General features: G+C 31.9%; 1 protein-coding gene across 1 annotated transcript in view; it reads left to right on the forward strand.

Moving 5' to 3' along the window:
• Window positions 1-15,807, forward strand: part of Hfm1 (helicase for meiosis 1) — a 94,559-nt gene extending 78,752 nt beyond the window's left edge. Inside the window, exons 32-38 of the mRNA XM_048814471.1 lie at window positions 183-262; window positions 1,245-1,348; window positions 12,066-12,311; window positions 13,725-13,815; window positions 14,278-14,389; window positions 14,480-14,631; window positions 15,592-15,807. Coding sequence (XP_048670428.1) covers window positions 183-262; window positions 1,245-1,348; window positions 12,066-12,311; window positions 13,725-13,815; window positions 14,278-14,389; window positions 14,480-14,631; window positions 15,592-15,661 — 855 coding nt within the window. The 3' untranslated portion in view covers window positions 15,662-15,807. The remainder of the gene's footprint in view (window positions 1-182; window positions 263-1,244; window positions 1,349-12,065; window positions 12,312-13,724; window positions 13,816-14,277; window positions 14,390-14,479; window positions 14,632-15,591) is intronic.
• Window positions 15,808-20,736: the final 4,929 nt, after the last annotated feature.

Below are 20,736 nucleotides of genomic sequence, written 5' to 3' on the forward strand. Positions count from 1 at the left end.
ATATATATTCATATATATATGAATGATCTGAGAAATATTTGAGCTGAGAACTAGTCTGAGTTGTTTCTAGTTCATTGATTTCTGTTTATATACTAGATATGACTGTGATGTGCCATTTGACTCATTTATTAAAAGGTCTTCATGTAAAACTGATAGTTGAACTCATAATTTTTTTTCATTAGGTACAGATGAATAAATCTCAAAGTGTGGACCTTAAAGGGTTTGGTTTTACTCCCAAACCTTCCCTTCCTAGTTTATCAAGGTACAAATATAATGTTAATATCTAAGATAAAATATTCATCTTAAATTCTCTTTTCCTTCAGATAACTACTTGTTCAGAAAAAGGTGATCACTAGTTACTATTCACAGTAATCATTTAGTTCTATAATGAAGCAATAATATCATAAGGGTTTCATTATCTTTCATACCCTAAATTTAATTAGAACTCTACATTTACAGAATACTTTAATATTCATTGAATTGTCTCTTTCCTAGGAAACTACTTCAGGTTCTTTGCCTTCTTAATTTAAGTGACAGGAATATACTGTGCTTTAAAAAGATAAACCATATTGGTATACAAAGTCTTATCTTTCTATTCAGGTGCTCATTCTATATTAATATACCTCAAATTTATAAAATATTTTGTAATTTTAAAATTTCACTTTTGTGCATTATCTCTCTTGACCTTAACAACAACCTGGCTTATAAAATAAGGTATTTTTATCTCTTCTTATTGATGAAAAAATCCAAACTTCGTATTCCCAATAAGTAAGCCAAGGACCTCAGGTGATAATTCAGTGTTCCTCTATCATGATGCCTAGAAACCAATAGCACATGTAATTTTCCATTCAGACAAGAGCATTCTAGATATAGGGATGACATTCAATTTATTCAACAATCAGTACAGAACAAGAACTAACCATCAGAATACTAAATTCAGAACTGCTTCTAAAGATTTCAGCTTTTGTTATCTAACTGTAAATAGCATTAGCAATAGATTTGTTTAAAGATTGTACAATGATAGCAATATCTATTGGGAGCATGTAAAGAGGACTAAATGTTGGTCTCTTCCATTGAACATCTGTTTTTACCCTTTGCTACCTAGTCTGAATATATTTTATCATTGAAGTACCGAGTTGATAAACCATGGGTTTTTCCTTTGTTATAAGTAACTAGTTTTTTAAGTCTAGGTTCTTTTTAATATTTACTTTTACATTTTTACTGTTTTTTCTACCTTTATAAAGGTCAGAATATTTAAACATACCTGAATTGCCTGTAATGGAGCAATGTGATCAGCATGAAATCCATGGAAAAGTTCAACAAGAGCCATCTGAATATCAAGACAAAAGTAAATTATTGGTGATGCTGATCTGAGAGGGAATATGATTTGTCATTACTTTAGATTGACAAGTAATATTATTGAAAAACCAACACCTACAATTATTTTGACTTTTAACTAAGCAGCATTTTTTTTCCTTGGGTCTTTTAACCAATTTTAAGTTCTTGAGTTTGTTAATTCAGATAGTCATGGATTTAGAAAAGTATATATATATATATATATATATATATATATATATATATACACACACATATGTGTGTGTTCATTGATTTCTGAACTTTATGTACTAGATATGACTGTGATGCATATATATATATATCTTTCCTACATGGTGTTGCCTAATTTAATGATAATCTGAGAGAAAATAGGGGATTCTTGGATAAATATAGGATTAAAATGTTAAATTATTACTTTCATGTATTTTAGAATTATTTAAAATAACTTTATGTTTAAAAAATTAGTTCAGTTTTACAAAATAGCTGTGACCTTGGGGAAACTACTTAACCTCTTTGGACCTTATTGGTACCTTTAAAATGACAGGATTGAAATGGGCAAACCATTAATACCTCTTCAGTTCTTAACCTGTGATTCTTATGGTTTCTATGATAATATGAGATAATGCATATAAATTCTTCAGCACTATGCCTGGCTTATTATTAGTCTGCTTCCTACTATGAAGAGCATTATTTCCTTTGATCATGCCATTAACTATAAAACTATTAAAATGTATGAGAAATAATCCTATCCATTGAGTTGTTTGTTCAAGTGGCTGTATGTTAATGTAAATAAAATGGTAAGCTTGATGTTTTCTGAAAATAATTTCATGTTTAACATTGACTTCTATTCCCACTCTTTCCTTTGTTGCTGTCACTTTATACTTTCTTTAGTCATTTTAGGAGGCCTAAAAATGTAGCTCAGTGATAGAGTGCTTATGTAGCATGTGTGAGGCCCTGGGTTGGACAGAAAGAAGGAAGGAAGGCAGGGAGGGAGGGAGGAAGGAAGACACCTTAGGGAGGCAAAGACTGGAACCTCTTATGACATGGTGGTAATTAGACCCAATATGGAAGATGAGAGGAAGGGAAGGAAGAAAGAAATAAAGGAGGGAAGGAGGGAGAGAGCCAGATATTATTAGAAAATGGATAGGAGGTTTAAAATTTTCAGCCCTTTTATTTTTATCTTACTTCAATCTATAGCTCTATGACTTATTTCTTCCTGTACTACAACTCTACTCCCTGCCTTTTTCTCTGCAGTTTATCTTATCTTTTCCTCTTTTTACTTCCTTTCTTTCTTTTTTTTCTTTTTTGGTACTGGGATTGAACCAGGGGTACTTTACCACTGAGCCACATCCCCAGCCCTTTTTTTATTTTTATTTTTTTAACTTTGAGACAAGGTCTTAACCAAGTTCCTCAGGGCCTCGCTAAGTTCTGAGGCTGGCCTCAAAATTGTGATCCTCCTGCCCCAGCCTCCCAAGCTGCTGGGATTACAAGTATATGCTACAGTACCCAGGCCCTCTACTTTATTTTATGTTGTATTTACATAGGTTTATTATTTCTTTCCTACCACCATCCCAAATCAAATTTATATCATGATATGAAAGTTCCATCTAAGATACTTTAACCCCCAATAATAACCATTTTCCAGTTTTACTGAGTGGGCCACTTTTCATATTTTCTTTTACTTTTTTTATTTTTCTCTTTGTTTTTAAAGTAAGGAGTCATATAGTATAGAAGTTAAGCTCACAGGATCTGAAACAGTCTGTTTAGGTTCAAGTTCTAATTATGTCATTTACTGTGGCCCCTTATAGTATATTTAACCACTTTGTCTCAATTCCCTCATCTGAGTATGTTTTAGAAATTTTAGAATTAAATGAAATAACTTATATAAAGCTCTTAGAATAATATTTTGAACTATTTAGAATAGTAATTGAGCATGTTTATTATACTTTTGATACATTAGTCTTTGTTAGCAAAACATATTTCAAATATATTCAAATACTACTTTTGAGAATGTTTTAAGAAAAATATGGCAATTTTTACTATCTGTATTCCAATTTCAGAAGAGAAAAAAATGTTAGAAATTATATGAGAAACCTGTGTTGAATCATAAAATTTAAATTGGAAAGGACCTTTGTGCAATTTCTCATTTTACAGTGAAAGAAGCCAAGACTCTGAGAGATTAAATGGCTTGCCCAAAATCACATAGCTAATTAATGGCAGGGCCAGAAATACATTCCATATCTCTTGATTCCCAGTCCAGTGCCATTTCTAGAAAACGAAATTGGCTTTTAGATATCAGTGGAGAATTGAAAATTGAACCTATAGTGTATGAACTCTTTCAGCTTTCCGCCATCCTATTCAACTTTCACTCTAACTATGTTATTTATCTGTCTCTGAACCTATCCTTAATCCTCTGTTTGTCTGGAAAGATGAATTATCTTTTCTTCAATTCAAGGTTTATTTCTCCTCTTGCAAACTTCTTTTATTGTAATTCTCAACACATTAATTGTACAAATTGATGGGTTTCACTGAGGCATTTCCATACATGTGTATATTAAGATTTGATCATGTCCACTCTCCCTTCTCCTATGTAATCCTGCCCCACCATCCACCTCTTTTACTTTCAAGTCATCTCTTTTTTTAGTCTCCTTATATGAGAAAAAATATGTATTACTTGTCTTTATGTGGTCTGGCTTATTTTGCTTAACGTTTTGTCTTAGTTCTATCCATATTTCTGCAAATGGCAACATTTTATTCTTTTTTTAGCTGAATAATATTCCATTATCTATCTATCCATATATGTATATGTATGTGTGTGTGTGTGTGTGTGTGTGTGTGTGTGTGTGTGTGGTGTTTTCTTTGTCCACTCATCTGTTGATACATATCCAGGCTGATTTTATATCTGGGCTATTGTGAAAAATGGCAAAATAAACATGGGTGTGCAAGAATCTCTTTTGCATGTTGACTTCATTTCCTTCAGATGTATATACCCAGAATGGTGTAGCTGGATCATATGGTAGCTCTATTTTTAGTTTTTTGAGGAACTGTCACACTATTTTCTATAGAGACTGAACTAATTTGTTTCCCATCAATAGTTAGGGTTCCTTTTTCTCCACAACCTCACCAACATTTGTTACTTTTTGTTTGTTTATTGTTTTTTGTTTGTTTGTTTTTGATAGTAGCTATTCTGAGTTAAGGTAGAATATCAATGTAGTTGTGATTTGCTTTCCCTGGTGACTAAAGATATTGAACATTTTTTCATATATTTATTGGCTATTTGTACTTTCTCTTTTGTGAAGTGTCTAATCAGTTCAATTGCCCATTTATTAATTAGATTATTTGGCTTTTGTTAAGTTTTTTGAGTTCTTTTTATATTCTGGAAATCAATCCTCTGTCTGATGAATGGCTGGCAAAAATTCTCTCCCATTAAGTAGATTGTCTCTTCACTGTTTTGTTTCCTTTGCTGTGCAGAAACTTGAATTTTATGTAATCCCAATTGGTAATTCTGGCTTTTGTTTCCTGGGCTAAGGGAGGAAATCATTGCTTGTGCCAATACCTTGAAGTGTTTCTCCTGTATTTTCTTCTAGTAGTTTTAAAGATTTTGGTATTTTATTAAAGTCTTGAGTTGTTGTTTCTTCAGGGTGCGAGATAGGCATCAAATTTCAACCTTCTACATTTGATTATTCAGTTTTCCCAACTTGTTGAAGAGACTCTCCTTCCAACGCTTGCTTTTGACACCTTTATATAAAGGAGTCAGTTGGTGAAGGTGCATGAATTTATTTCTGGGCTTTCTTTTTTTAATTTTTTTTTATTTATATATGACAGTGGAATGCATTATAATTCTTATTACACATATAGAGCATAATTTTTTATATCTCTGATTGTATACAAAGTATATTCACACCAATTCGTGTCTTTATACCTGTACTTTGGATAATAATGACCATCACATTCCACCATCATTAATAACCCCATTCCTCTTTCCTCCCCCTCCAACCCCTCTGCCCTATTTAGAGTTCATCTATTCCTCCCATGCTCCTTCTCCCTATCCCACTATGAATCAGTCACCTTATATCAGAGAAAACATTTGGCATTTGTTTTTTGGGAATTGGTCAACTTCGCTTAGCATTATCTTCTCTAACTCTGTCGATTTACCTGAAAATGCCATGATTTTATTCTCTTTTATTACTGATTAATATTCCATTGTGTATATATGCTACATTTTTTGTATCCATTCACCTATTGAAGGGCATCTAGGTTGATTCCACAGTTTAGCTATTGTTAATTGTGCAGCTATAAACATTGATGGGACTGTGTCCCTGTAGTATGCTGTTTTTAAGTCCTTTGGGTATAGACCAAGAAGAGGGATAGAAAGAGACCCAGAATAGCTAAAGCAATTCTTAGCAGGAAGAGTGAAGCAGGAGGCATCACTATACCAGACCTTAAACTATACTACAGAGCAATAGTAACAAAAACAGCATGGTATTGGCACCAAAGTAGACTGGTAGACCAATGGTACAGAATAGAGGACACAGAGACTAACCCACAAAACTACAACTATCTTATATTAGACAAAGGTGCCAAGAATATACATTGGAGAAAAGATAGCCTCTTCAACAAATGGTGCTGGGAAAACTGGAAATCCATATGCAACAAAATGAAATTAAACCCCTGTCTCTCACCATGCACAAAACTCAACTCTAAATGGATCGAAGACTAAGGAATAAAACCTGAGACCTTGCATCTAATAGAAGAAAAAGTAGGTCCTAATTTCCATCATGTGGGATTAGGCCCCAACTTTTTTAATAAGACTCCTGTGGTGCAAGAATTAAAATCAAGAATTAATAAGTGGGTTGGATTCAAACTTAAAAGTTTCTTCTCAGCAAAAGAAACAAACTGTGAGGTGAATAGAGAGCCTACATCTTAGGAGCAAATCTTTATCCTTCACACATCAGATAGAGCACTAATCTCTAGGGTATATAAAGAACTCAAAAAGCTAAACACCAAAAAAAAAAAAAACAAATAATCCAATCAATAAATGAGCCAAAGACCTAAACAGACACTTCTCAGAAGATGATATATAATCAATCAACAAATGCATGAAAAAATCTTCATCATCACTAGCAATTAGAGAAATGCAAATCAAAACCACTCTAAGATTTCATCTTACTCCAGTCAGAATGACAGCTATTATGAAGACAAACAACAATAAGTGTTGGTGAGGATGTGGGGAAAAAGGCACACTCATACATTGCTGGTGGGACTGCAAATTGGTGCAACCAATATGGAAAGCAGTATGGAGATTTCTTGGAAAATTGAAATGGAACCACCATTTGACCCAGCTATTTCTGAGCTTCCTATCTATCCGTTGTCTTTAGGTCTGTTTTATGCCAACACCATGCTATTTTTGTTACTGTTATTATGTAGTATGTTTTGTGATGCCTCTAGTATTATTGCTGTTTGCTCAGGATTGCTTTGGCTATTCAGGGTCTTTTGCATTTCCTTATGAATTCCAGGGTTGTTTTTTTTTTCCTAGTTCTGTGAAAAATGTCACTGGTATTTCAATGGGGATTTCATTGAATCTACAGATCACTTTGGGTAGTATGGCCATTTTAATAATATTAATTCTCCAATCTATGAATATGGGAGGTCTTTCTACCTCCTAGTGCTGTATTCAGTTTCTTTCTTCAGTGTTTTGCAGTTTTCTTCCTTACTTAGTTGGGTTTACTCCTGGTATTTTATGTGTAGTGGGTATTGTGAATGTGATTGCTTTCCTCATTTCTTTCTCATAGAGTTCATTATTGATATATAGTAAAGCAACTGATTTTGTATATTTTATGTCCTGCTATCTTACTGAATTTATCAGTTCTAAAAGTCTTTTGATGGAGTTCTAAGTAATTTCTATATGTAGAATCATATCTTTTACAAAGAGGGATAATTTGAATCCTTCTTTTCCTGTTTACATGCCTTCTATTTTTCTCTTGCCTCATTGCTCTGGGTAGAATTTCTAGTACTATATTGACTAAGAGTGGTGAGAGCAGATGCCCTGATCTTAGAGGAAATGCTTTCAGGTTTTTTTCCGATTAAGTATGATATTGGCTATGGGTTTGTCATATGTAACCTTTATTATGTTGAGTTATGATTCTTCTATACCTAAGTTATTCAGAGATTTTATCATAAAGGAATATTGAATTTTGTCAAGAGTTTTTCTGCACCTATTGCTGTGATCATGTGGTTTTTAATCTTTGACTCTATGTGTTGTGTTACATTTATTAATTTGTATATCTTGAACCATCCTTCCATACCAGCTTGATCATGGTTTATAATGTTTTTTAATGTACTGTTGAATCTTATTTGAAAGAATTTTGTTGAGGATTTTTGCATCTCTGCTCATTCAGGGATTTGGTCTATAATTTTCTTTTGCTATTGTTGTATACTCATCAGATTTTGGTAGCAGGGTAATACTGACTTCCAAGAAAAAGTTTGGAAGGGTTCCTTCCCTTTCTATTTTGTAGATCAGTTTGAAAGACATTGATGTTAGTTTCTCTTTAAAAGTCTGATTAAATTCAGCTGTGAACCCATCCATGTGTGGACTTTTCTTTGTTGGGAAACTTTTTATTTTTCAATTTCATTACTTGTTATTAATCTATTTATATTTTTGTATTATATCCTCTTGGTTCAATTTTGGTAGGTTATATGTGTCCATAAATTTGTCTGTCTCTTCCAAGTTTTCTTAATCTTATCAAATGCTATCCTCTCTGGGACTTTATAAAACCAATTAATCCTCTCCTCTTTCCTATATTTTCATTCTTCCTTCTCTATTGTCTTTTTTCTCTAACATATGCATAAGCTTAAATTTCTTTCTTCTTCATCTCTAGATCTTCACCTAGCTTGTCATGACCTTTTTGATTATAAGTGATAAAAATTCTATAAAAGTGAGTTAAACACACAAAAAGGTAATTGTCCAAGCATTAATCCAAGCTTTAATCTCCAGTGGTCTCATCATTGCCTCTGGCTTTCTCTCAGTCTTTTAGTTATGCTTGGTTACTGATTGGCTTTATTTGTTGAATGAGCTTTTTCACATGGCAGGTAGTCCCTAATTTAAATCTTCCCAGGTTAGCATATTCAGTAGAAAAAGTTACTCTTCCATGTTAGTTTTGAACTCAGACCTGAATTAATCTTGACTATCCTCCTTTGAGTCCCATGTTTATTCTTCATTAATTCCTATGGCCTGGGGTGGGGAGTCATTTTATCTCTGTGGCCCCAGCGAAAGCAGGCCACCTTGAATGATGGCCTTCCCAGGATCACATGGAATGGTGAAGGCTTGTTTATCCAAAGGAAAATAGAGGTACTTTTATGAAAACAAGCATGCCAGACAAAAGCAGAATCCTAGAGTCTCTATAACCTCTATCTCTTGCTTTTTCATCCAAACAAAAATTCTTGAAATAGCATTTTACTGTTAGCATGCTTATTTTCTTACAGCCTTATCATGTTTCATTCATTAAAATTTGGGTTCTATCATTACTTTGAAATGGCTTTTACTCCGGTCATTTAATGACCTCCTAAGTACTGAATTCAGTGAACTTTTTTTCAACTTATTCTCTTTTGGACCTCAGTCAGGTTTTTTGTTTTTGTTTTTGTTTAGAAACAAAATCTATCTGTGTTCCCAGGCTTATGTCAAACTCCTGAGGTCAAATGATCATCCCACTTCCAACTCCCAAGTGCTGGGACTACAGATGTGTGCCACTATGCCAGGCCTTTTGTAGTATTTGACACTTTTGATTTTCTAGTCTTTCCTTCCTTTCACAAGTTTCTCCTTTGGTTTCAATTAAATCATTCTATTAATTTTTCTCCTACTTCTCAGATCGTTTGAGCTTTTCTTCCTATTGATGTTGCAAAGATTTTTTTTTCTTTTTCATTCCTCTCACTTCTCACTTCAAAACTTCTAGACATTATCACCTAAGCCTATGTCTTAAATCACTTAACTATATTCTGATGATTTTTTTAATCTGTATCTCCCATCGAGATATAACTCATTCTATATAATCACCTTCCTGGAGATGTCTGCCTAAAAGTTAACATAGCAGCACCCCAAGTCCTTCCTTCTATCTTCTTTTTGCCTCACTCTCTGTTTTCCTTAACCTTGTGATTTAACCCTCTGCTTATTTAAGCTGCTAAAGACAGAAAATAATTGTCATACATATCTCATTCCACATGTAACTAATCACCAAATCCTAATTATTTTGCCTTCTACACATTTCTCATATCAATTCTTCCCTCTTCTATCTTTTTACTAATACTCTAGCTCAAGCATTCATTGTTTTTCATTTATTTCAATTAACTTTCTCTCTTTTTCTAGTCTATCCTCTAATACATAACCATTCGAGTGATCAAATAAGCATCTCAATTAAGTAAACCTGTTGCTAAAACATCTTCACATTTCCTTAACGTGACAAATAAACTTCAACATGACCTGGCATTTACCTCCCTGTGCAGTCTCAACTGGGTCTGCCTTCTCCTTGTGCTGTGTGCTCCAAAAATCCTGAAAACTTATAGTTCCCATCTTCTTTGGTCTCTCATCCTATGTCTTTCACATGCTATTGTCCCTTCATATGTATCTTGCCTTTCTTCATAATCACAGCTCTATCAAGCTTAGAATCCTACTACTTTTCTTTCATCTATTTTCACCTTGAGGAGTCTTTTTGACTCTCATTGCTCTTTCTTCTACCTTCCCATTATACTTTGTATCTACTTCCATTTTTAGTACATTGTGTGTATGGATCAACTTATATAAGTAGAGTAATGTGAACTATAATTGTAGGTATAGTTGAAGAGTAAAGTAGGATTTGAATAGGTGAATAAGAGGGCAGAGATTATTTATTTATTAACTTACTTATTTATTTACAGTACTGGGGATTGAACCCAGTGGTGCACCACCCACGATCATTGAGCTATAGTCCCATCTTTTTTTTTTTCTTTTCTCTTTTGACATGGAGTCTTGTTAAGTTGCCCAGGCTGACCTCAAATTTGTGATCCTCCTGCCTCAACCTTTCAAGTCTCTGGGTTACAGATATACAAAGTGTTCCCAACTAAGGATGGGGGGATATTTAAAGTAAAATGACCCAGTGGTGTACTGGCACAAGCTTATGAAATATGATTGGAATTTTCATTTATTATTATAATTTTAATTATATGAAATTTCAAATAAATTATGTTAAAAACAAAAGCAAAAATGCTCAAAATTCATCACTTCCTCATTATTCTACTACATTTTACTATTATCTGTATTCTTGAGGCTGTTATCTATATGGTGTAAATAATGTATAATGGGGTGCTACTGTACATTTCTTCCCAACTTCTCATCAGTAATATCACAAGTAGCTTAAAATCAGTTATGGTGAGAAAAGTTTTACTATTGGAATAAAAAAATACTGCCTATCAGGATTTGACTTATTGGTTTGTTGTTTAAATTTAAGAGACAATAGTGAAGATTAAACTTAACAGTATGTTGTAGAATCATTACATTGAAAATAACACAAAAAATTAAGGGAATATTCTTTTAGTATTTGAAAACTACTGTTTAATTCAGAAAAAAAAAGTTACTTAATCAATGATGGATGAGTGAAGTCCCAACATATGTCTTTATTTTACTTTTATCTTGCTAAAGTCAACAAAAATATTAAGCAACATTTATGAGAGAACTTTACTGATTTGTCAATTGCAACCATAGGTTGGCTATAGATAGAAGAGTGGCAAAATTGAATGAAAACATTTAGTGAGAATCAAATAATTATATGGGGGCTGGGGATGTGGCTCAAGCGGTAGCACGCTGGCCTGGCATGCGTGCAGCCCAGGTTCGATCCTCAGCACCACATACAAACAAAGATTTGTGTCCGCCGAAAACTAAAAAAAAATAAATATTAAAAAAAGATTTCTCTCTCTCTCTCTCTCTTTAAAAAAAAAAGACGGAGCCTACTTCGAACTCGGGTTTAAAATAATAATAATTATTAGTATTATTATTATATGGAATTTACAATTAAGCATACTGTATATAATATTTTTTGTAAATTATGTAATATACATCTATAAAGTTTAGGGTAAAGTTATGTATATATACATGTGCATACTCTTATGAGAGGCAGTTATTAAATATATATTAGTATACATCTATGCAAAAGTGTTTAAGTAAAGGGATTTAGTCTTCACAACAATTTTTTAAAATAGGTGCTATTATTTTTTCCTTTTTCAGGGGAGAAAACTAGGCTCAGGGAATTTGAATTGCTTCTCTAAAGTCATACAAATAAAAAAAGTAGAATTTTCACACAGGTAGTCTGTTTCTAAACCCAGGCTATAAACAATGAAAATACTGAGGATTTTTTAGCAGCAGAAAAATATGTATTTTGGACAAATGTATGTCATAACAATATTCAAAATTAATTTGTAAAGAGCTGGAAGCCAATTACAGTAGAATCATTTTTACCTAGGAATTAAGATGAAAAATTAATTCTGTCTTTTAAAATCTAATGAAAAATATAGCGCAACTATCAGTACTTGTAATACGGTAAATAGAATTGACTGAATATAATATTCAACAATGCTTGACACAATGCTTTTGGAAACTGCTGCTCGAAAACTCTACTTAGTAATTGAAAGATGTGTTTGATATATCAGTATAAAATGATGTTTAATCTTTAAAAGTAATTATACTCTTTTATATATATACATAACAGATTTTTTTAGCTGGAACTATTCTACAACTTCAAAGGAGAAAGACCCTCAAACAATGACGTTCAACAGAAATCTTAATATATCTGGAAACCAAAATTTGATAGATACGGATAAAAGTAATTCCCCATTTTCAGAGGTTTTGAATGTGAACTTTGAATTGGGAAATGAAGTTTGGGATGATTTTGATGATGAAAACTTAATAGAAGTTACTAACTTTTCGGTTGATACTAAGAATATAAAGACACCAGGTAAATTTGTATTTTAGCATGAAGTAATTTCATTAGTAATTCTTTTGAATGTTTTTCATTTTAGCTCCAAGGAGTAATTTTCTTCACCTTTTTATGTGTGCTTATTTAATTAGTTTTGATTCAGTAATATAATTTTTAGCAAAACTGAAAAAGTGACCCTTCCATAAAAAGCATTTTACCATTAACCTACTAAGAACAGAGGTCAAGGTTACTTCACAATGGTGATATAGCAAATGAACTTTTTCTATTTTGTTGCTCCCCTCTCTCTGGTTAAAGACACTATTCAAATTCAGACTGTTGATTGAATTTTTCTTTATAATACAGAGTGTCCTGCTCTCCATTCTAAGATCACACATGGTTTGCTACTTTTTGTGAAGGACAAAAGTATTCTATTTTTGAAAGTATTCATCAGCTTGCAAAAAAAAAAAAAAACCTTTTATTTCTAATCAAAATATTGACTTTAGATATAAATAAGTACAAAAGAAAGGATTTGTTTCTCCTGTGTGGGCAATTATATTTAAATAATATACAAACCCAAAATAATGAGATGTAGTTCTTTGAGTTACAGGCAGTTACTCCATTTCACTGAAACAGAAATTGAAAGTCATGTCAAGTGTTTGACAAGATAACAAATGGAGATACTCTTACCCATAAGGGTTGACAGAAGGAAATCAGTCCTTCAGCCTTCTGAGTACAGACTCTTATTCCTAAAATTATAGTTTGTTGATTTTTAATATATACCAATGTATGCTCTTTTTAAAAATATACATATATATTTCTAAGAGAAGCAATTAGCCGTGGAAATGTTGTTTTAGGATCCTAAGAATTACCCTAAAAAGTAAACGCTTTTCTCAGAAAGACAAGGATTTGCTCACCTTCACAAAATAGGCCTGAAAATTTTTTATTATATCAGATCAGTATGTATCATTTTCTATGTCAACTAGCAGTCTCTTTCTCACAATTAAATGTTATTGTGTTCTGCAAGTTAATAGGCAACGTGCTAATCCTTTGATGTAGCCTAATTCTATGAAGGCATAGATTTAACACTGGGAAAATCAATAAATGCTACTTACCCCCATTTGTGGAGCACTTCTAAATGATCACATGAAGACCATTGAAAATATTGAATGAATCTCAACTTGATCATTTATCTGAATTTAAAAAATAAATAAATAAATGGTGGTTTGAAGACCTTTTAACATAGTAACTAATAAGCTAACCTTTGTTTTATAATTTTACTCCTTTATCTTTTATGCCCTCACTTTATGCAAATTAAATTTGATATTGTAAAGAATTAGTCATTCCTTTATTAACCAGATCATATCTGTTGGACAGCTCCCTGATAGAACTTGTGAAAAACTTCATTCAGCCCTTTACTGGCATTTTATTTGAAACTATTATCTCTTTATATAGGGGCTGAAAACACTTTGATTTCAAGTATCAGGGGAAGTAAGCTACCTTTCCAACAGTCAAAGAGCAAATTCCAAAGAGAAATGTCAAACAGGCAAGTGTTAAAAAACTTTGGTTTGTTATTCTTACAACTTTATATTTTCTTGAGACATAATTGGAGATGAGGATCAAGTCATTAGGTGTCAGAGAAGATATATGGTATTGGTGAATTTAACCCTCTTAATGTTAGAGGTGTGTTTCTCAAAGTGCTGTTGTCAAAACAGAATTTCAGATGATGGACAGTTAAGCATAAGACTAAATTTTTAAAACATTGTTGAACGATTATTTCTATAGCCCCTTAAAAATAGTACTATTATCAAATTTGGAATATATAAATTATGATATGGTCTAAATGAAAGGAAATACACCAAGTTCTCCTTGAGTATAAGAAACAGCATCAATTTTTTGTGATAAATATGATAAATAGTACTCCCCAAAGAATCACTATTAATGCAAATTAAAATGGTTTGTTTTTCCCATTTGCCATATTTTACAAATAATTAATTTTAATTTTTAGTTTTGTTTCGTCACATGAGAAGCCAGCCATTTGTTTGTCAAATTCTGCTATGTCCAAGTTTGATATATCCTCCATGACACAATTATCTCAACAAGCTGGAAATGCAAATATTGTAAGCAAAAGCACTTCTTTGTTTTTCCTATAAATTTTGCCTAAATACTTAAACTTTCATTGATTGCAATTTTTTTACATCGAAATATAGGACCATTTACAGGAAAGAAAAAAGCAATGTTTGTCACCAGAGATTGAGAAACTGTCCTTTACTCACTTCAAAAATATATCAAATTTTTCAAATTCCAAGAAAGTAGATTTTTTTTTTAGAAACAGTGAATCCATAAAGGAAGTTGATTCCAGGTAAGAACTCTTAATATATTCATGATTATGTCAGTAAAGACATCTTACAAAGAAATTCGGCTTTCCTTTTTCCTTGATTCATTTTAAAGACCAGAACCTAAACATATTAAAGACATTGAAATTTTAGACCTGTAGTGAGCTAAGCTCTTTTAAGATATTTCACAGCATCAAATATTCTAATTTTTGAAACTATATTGAGTTCATAAACTTATTTTTACTGATTCAAATATAGCTTTTTTGTATAAAGTGTAGCATCATTTGAGAAATACAAATGAAATCAGCTAATTTTTAAGAAGTTCAGTTGTATTTGAGCTATACAGTTATTTCACAATTCAACAGGTTCAATGAAAAAAGTCACAGCCAGGGGTGGTGGCATATGCCCATAATCTCAGTAACTCAGAAGTCTGTAAGACAGAAGGATCCCAAGTTGAAGGTCAGCCTCAGCAACTTAGTGAGACACTAAGAACTTAGTGAAACCCAGTCTCAAAATAAAAAATAAGCACCCCTGGGGTCAATCCCCAGTACAAAAAAAAAGAAAGAGGGAGAGAGGAAGGAAGGGGGGGTAGGGAAGAAAGAAGAAAGGGTGGGAAGAAGGAGGGAGGGTAGAAAGAAGGAGGAAGGGAGGGAGGGGAAATTGTCAGGTTAAATCTTCTGGCCATTTTTTAAAGAGAAACTGCAGGTGTCAAAGTTTACATGTATGTTTATACTTTCATTAAATGACATTACTTTCCAATATATTTAAATAAATTATGTCTGATATTTGGTCCTTTTATAGTTTACAAAGTCTAATTTTTTTACCCACAAGTTTCTTGCAAGGTTATACATACTGAAGTTTATTTGACATATTAACCTCACAGCAATCAAGTTTATATGTTCTGTTAGTATTGTATTATTTATTGTGTATTTTTTTTAAATTGTCTTACAGAAATAGTTATTTTTGCATTTGCTTTTTTTATCCAGTAGGTATCATCCTGATGATGAAGCTGAGGAAATGAAGTCTTTTCTGGGAATATTTGATGGCATTTTCTAAAACAAACAAAAAAATAATGCTTCTTATTAATACAGAATAAAGTATAAAGATAGCTAGTCACAAAGCATGTTTTTTATTTGTATTTTTTGTGCTTTATATTTTTGAAAAGTAGTTCATAATTGTTCAGATTTTTGTATCTTAAATGAGATCAATTTTGTTGATTTTTTTTGTGCAATGAAAGATAAAGATTTGACCATTATATTGTAACATCTTGAAAAATGCTTTTTACTGTAGCTTTGCTTTAATAAGCTGATTGAAATTCAAAAATTTATACTTAGAAATAACTGTGTAGTTACCAATTGGATTTTGATTGAATTTTGACAGGACTAATATAAGTTTTCATTTTTAAATTTTTCTTAAGAAGGTTATTCTGTGAAAGGAAAATAATGTCAAGTCAGTGAATCTATTGTATGGTTTATTCACTCATATGGTTTTCATGTGTTTTATTTTATTATTTACTATTTTAGATTTTTAGAAATCCCATGGCTGTTTGAACTGTTATCTAATTTTGAGCAATGATAAATGAAATATTAATCAATATAGATTGTTGGTTTTGTTTAGTTTGTTTTTTCAGTGTCATGAATTCAAAAACCTTGTTTTGTTGACCTTTAGCAAAAGGTATTTATATTATTTTCCAATAAATTATGTCTCAACTTCAACTTTGATTAACTTTGTTAATAAGTAGCATATAGGGTACCATAAGCAATGTTTATTTCTAATGTATTTAATACATAGATACCCACTTAAAAAATTTTAGAAAATACTTATTTTCTTTAAGCATAAAAACTTTAGAGATGAGAAACTTCCAGATAAGATTGTTATTTTTATTATTAGTAAATATTTATAAGGAATTATATGTATTAAGCTTAGATAAAAAGATTAGAACAAAAGAGATTTTGTCTCATGTTGAAAAGTAAGGGAAACTAGTTCCTTTATTTTTGTCCTCTTTACAATGGGTATGGATCTGTATCTGAATCAATCAAACTACTACTTTTAAAGATTTTTAAACACCATTAAAATGAAAAAAAAAATGATGCACTAAAATCTATTTATCTTATGTACACAGACTTTGACACTAAAGAAATAGCAATTTAATTCAACCTAACATTGTGATCTGCTAAGTTTAAAAGCACTGTAGTTGATACTGTGCAAAATGAAAACAGTGTTCCTGTTCTTAAGGAGCTTACTTTACATTCTAGTACAGAAGTTAAGATATACAGTATAGGCATACCTCAGAGAGATTGCAGGTTAGGTTTTGGTCCACAACAATAAAGCAAATATTGCAATAAAGTAAGTCACACAAACTTTTTTTGGTTTCTCTGTGAATATTAAAGCTATGTTTACACTATACTGTAGTCTATTATGTATGCAATAGCATTATATCTTTAAAAATGTATATACCCTAATTTTAAAATACTTTATTGCTAAAAATGCTAACAGTCATCTGAGCTGTTGGAAAAATGGCACCAATAGCCCTGCTGCATGCAGAGTTGCCCCCAAGCCTTTAAATAATAAATAATGTGATGTCTGTAAGGTGCAATAAAGTGAAGCACAATAAAACAAAGTATGTCTATAATATAAAATCTAGAATACATTGGAGCAGTGGTTCTTAAACTTAAAGGTGCATGGAATCATCTAGAGGGCTTGTTTGAAACAGATTATCCTGAGTTTATGACTCAGTGTGTCTGGAAAGTTCCTGAGAATTTAAATTTCTAACAGATTCCCAAATGGTGCTGATCCTACTGGTCCATGGACCACACTTTGAGAGAATCACTGCAAAAGAGATTAAAATAGCTGTGGGTGTATATAAGAAAGAATATAATCCTGGCTGGAGGGTCAGGGAATTATTTATAGAAAGTTTAAAATTTGAGTTGAACCTTGAAAGATGAATAAGATTTTGTGGAGGAAAAAAATAGAAAACTGCCTGAACAAAGGTGCAAAGGAGGAAAGTATCTATTTGGGGGGAAATGGATAGATTTTTTTTTTAAACATAGGTTAATTTTATGGATGTCTGAAATATAAGGCCCGACTAGGAGGGGCTTTAAATGAAACTCAGGTTTATTCAGTGGACTACTGTCTCCCAAACTTGTTTCATCATTTAAAAAAAATGAACAAGATATTAAATATATAGAGTACCTTAACCTCACCTCAGATCTACTGATTCAAAATCTCCAATGGAGGGGACTAGGGATTCTGTAGTTTTAACAAAGATTCCAAATGGTATTTATGATCAGGTCAGTTTGAGAAACACATAGATAATAGATTCACCTCCTAAGTGATTACCTGGGAAATTGTGTGTATGCTAAATATATGTAACTCAAAACCAACAACAACAATGGTGCTGTTACATATATATTAGCCACTTAAAGGAGTCCAATTGCTGGCTGTTCTTTTCATGAAATAAATAATAGTCTTAAATTTTTCTATTTGTAAGTTATATATTGGATTTATTTATTTATATACAGTGAATCATACAACAGAGCTTTTCACAAAAATCACTGGTGGATTAAAATCTTTAAGGTTTTCTCAATTGAAAATTCCTCAGTAGGCTGTTTTCTTACTTTGTTGGCATAATAGTATGTACCTTGTAAGAATGTAGTGAGAATTTAATAAGTCACTGCATAGAAAACTTAATTTAGGGATGGATTCATAGTTTTGTTCAGTAAGTGATAGCTGTTTGTACCGCTTTAAATGACCAACTGAGAAGGGGGGAATAATACAATATCCAAGTTGCATTGATTTGCATATGGATTTGAGTTTCCATAGATGTAGCATCCATAGGAAAAAAAAATGTTATCCAAGATCTTTCTTCTACATAAACTTTTTCTTTCAGGAAGATATCCCTACCCGTATCTCCTCACCAACTCTATTGGTTGATATGTGATCAGAGCATACAAATCTGTATTATCATTACCTTAAGTAAAACATAATTAGAAAATAAGTCTTCTACAATTTTTATTATTATACATTATAAAGCCAAATAGAAATGATTGTTCAATTACTCATTATTCTAAGTTTTAGCACAATTTACTCATTTACCAGTCTCTTTACTCTGACCCTATTTCTAGAAAACATTTTCATCAGGCACTGTAGGGAACCACTCTTTGAGAACCCCAGTCTATGACTCACATGGATAATATTTGCCTGTGACATCCTAGATAATAACAATTGACTGTATTTAAGAACTTTTACTTTTGTGGGAATAGAGAAGGCACCAATGAGGAGGAAGTTGGGGCAAAGAAAAGTAAGCTAAGCTTAGAATTAAACTAAGTAAATTTCAGTCTGAGTATTGGTTAGTTTGTGGAACAAAACAAAAAGGGAAATTCTGCCATTTCTTTTGTCATTTCAACTCTTGGCTGCCCATAGTTTTAAACCTTGCTACTCAAAGTCTGATCCAAAGACTAGAAATATGGGAACTGCCTGGAAGCTGGCTAAAAACTCAGTGTCTTAGGTTTCACCCTAGGTGGTCTGAGTCAGAATATGCATTTTAACAAAATCCCCAGGTGATTATGTGCACATTAAAGTGTAAGGAACACTTGTATAATGTGGAAAGGAAGGAAGACAATATCAGAATTTTAAGAGGATCTATTCCAGAAGACAAGTATAATAGTAATGATGATTATTTTCTGTACATATATTTCCTATTTAAAATGTAATAGGATGATATAGCTCTTGTTTAATTGCTTTTTAGAATAGGTTTTTTTCTTCACCAACTGTATAAATTATCTTTATAATTCTCATGCATCAACTGGGTATTTTTTATGCAGCTTGAGAGGTACTTAAACACTCTATAGAGTTTTCAACTAACATAATAAAAGCAGACAATTCAAAAGTGCAATTTTTGTTTCAATTTGGAAACTTTTCCCTAAACTAACACATCTTAAAAATTACTGCATGTTTTGGCAAGACAAAACAGAAACACCCTCATAATATTCTGATACCCTAGGTACGTGTATAATTGCACACATGGTGCAACGCCACATAGTGTACAGAGAAGTGAAAAGTTGTGCTGCAGTTGTGTACAATGAATCAAAGTGCATTCTTCTGTCATATATACCTAATTAAAATAAATAAATTTATAAAAAAATTTTAAATTATATCTTAAAGAATAATACAGTAGAAAAATGTGCATAAACCTACACTTGCATACATATATTACAGCTGTAAAATTTTTATTTTAAAAAAGAATTCTGACTAAGCTAACACTAGCATTTTTCTGAGGACCCCTTTATGACAGCAGATAGTTTCAACCCTTTAAACACTTAACTATAAAGTCATTGTTATTTTAGTTTCTATGTTGATCAGATTAAAAACTTAAACTCTTTACCAGTTAAAAATTATAACCCTTGGGTTGGGACTGTAGCTCAGTGATAGAGCGCCTGCCTCACATGTATGAGGCACTGAGTTTGATCCCTAGCACCACATAAAAATAAATAAATAAAGATATTATGTCCATCTACAACTAAAAAAAAATATTTAAAAAAAGTTATAACCCTCCTCTCCCACACTGAGGCTCAAACCCAGAGCCTTGTGCATGCTAGGCAAGTGCTCTACCACTGAGTTACATCCCTAGTCTGGAAACATTTTTTTAAACTAAAATAATTTTATATTTTTTAAATAACTGCTTTATAATGAGTTTTTCTTTTTAAATTATTTTTATTCTTTCTATTGTTATCTGATATATTTTTAAATAAGAGAAATAATTGATACAATGAAAAAACCTAGAGATTCTACTTCAAAATTTCAGTTTGTTTTAGGGAAAATTGAACCCCTCAAAATATTAATTTCCCAAGCTCAAGAAGTAAAATCAAGAATCAATAAATGGGATGGTGTCAAATTAAAAAGCTTCTTCACTGCAAAGGAACAATCAAGAGCATGAATAGAGCATCTACAGAATGGAAGAAAATCCTTGCCACGTGTAACTCAGAGCATTAATCTCCAGGATGTACAAAGAACTTAAAAACTTAACACCAAAAAAGCAATTAACCCAATCAATAAAAGGGCAAAGGACTGGACAGGCACTTCACAGGAGAAATACGAATGGTCAATGGTCAACAAATATATGAAAATATATT

The sequence above is a fragment of the Marmota marmota genome, unplaced genomic scaffold (assembly GCF_001458135.2).
Source record: "Marmota marmota marmota unplaced genomic scaffold, marMar, whole genome shotgun sequence".
In the NCBI taxonomy this organism is placed as follows: Eukaryota; Metazoa; Chordata; class Mammalia; order Rodentia; family Sciuridae; genus Marmota; species Marmota marmota.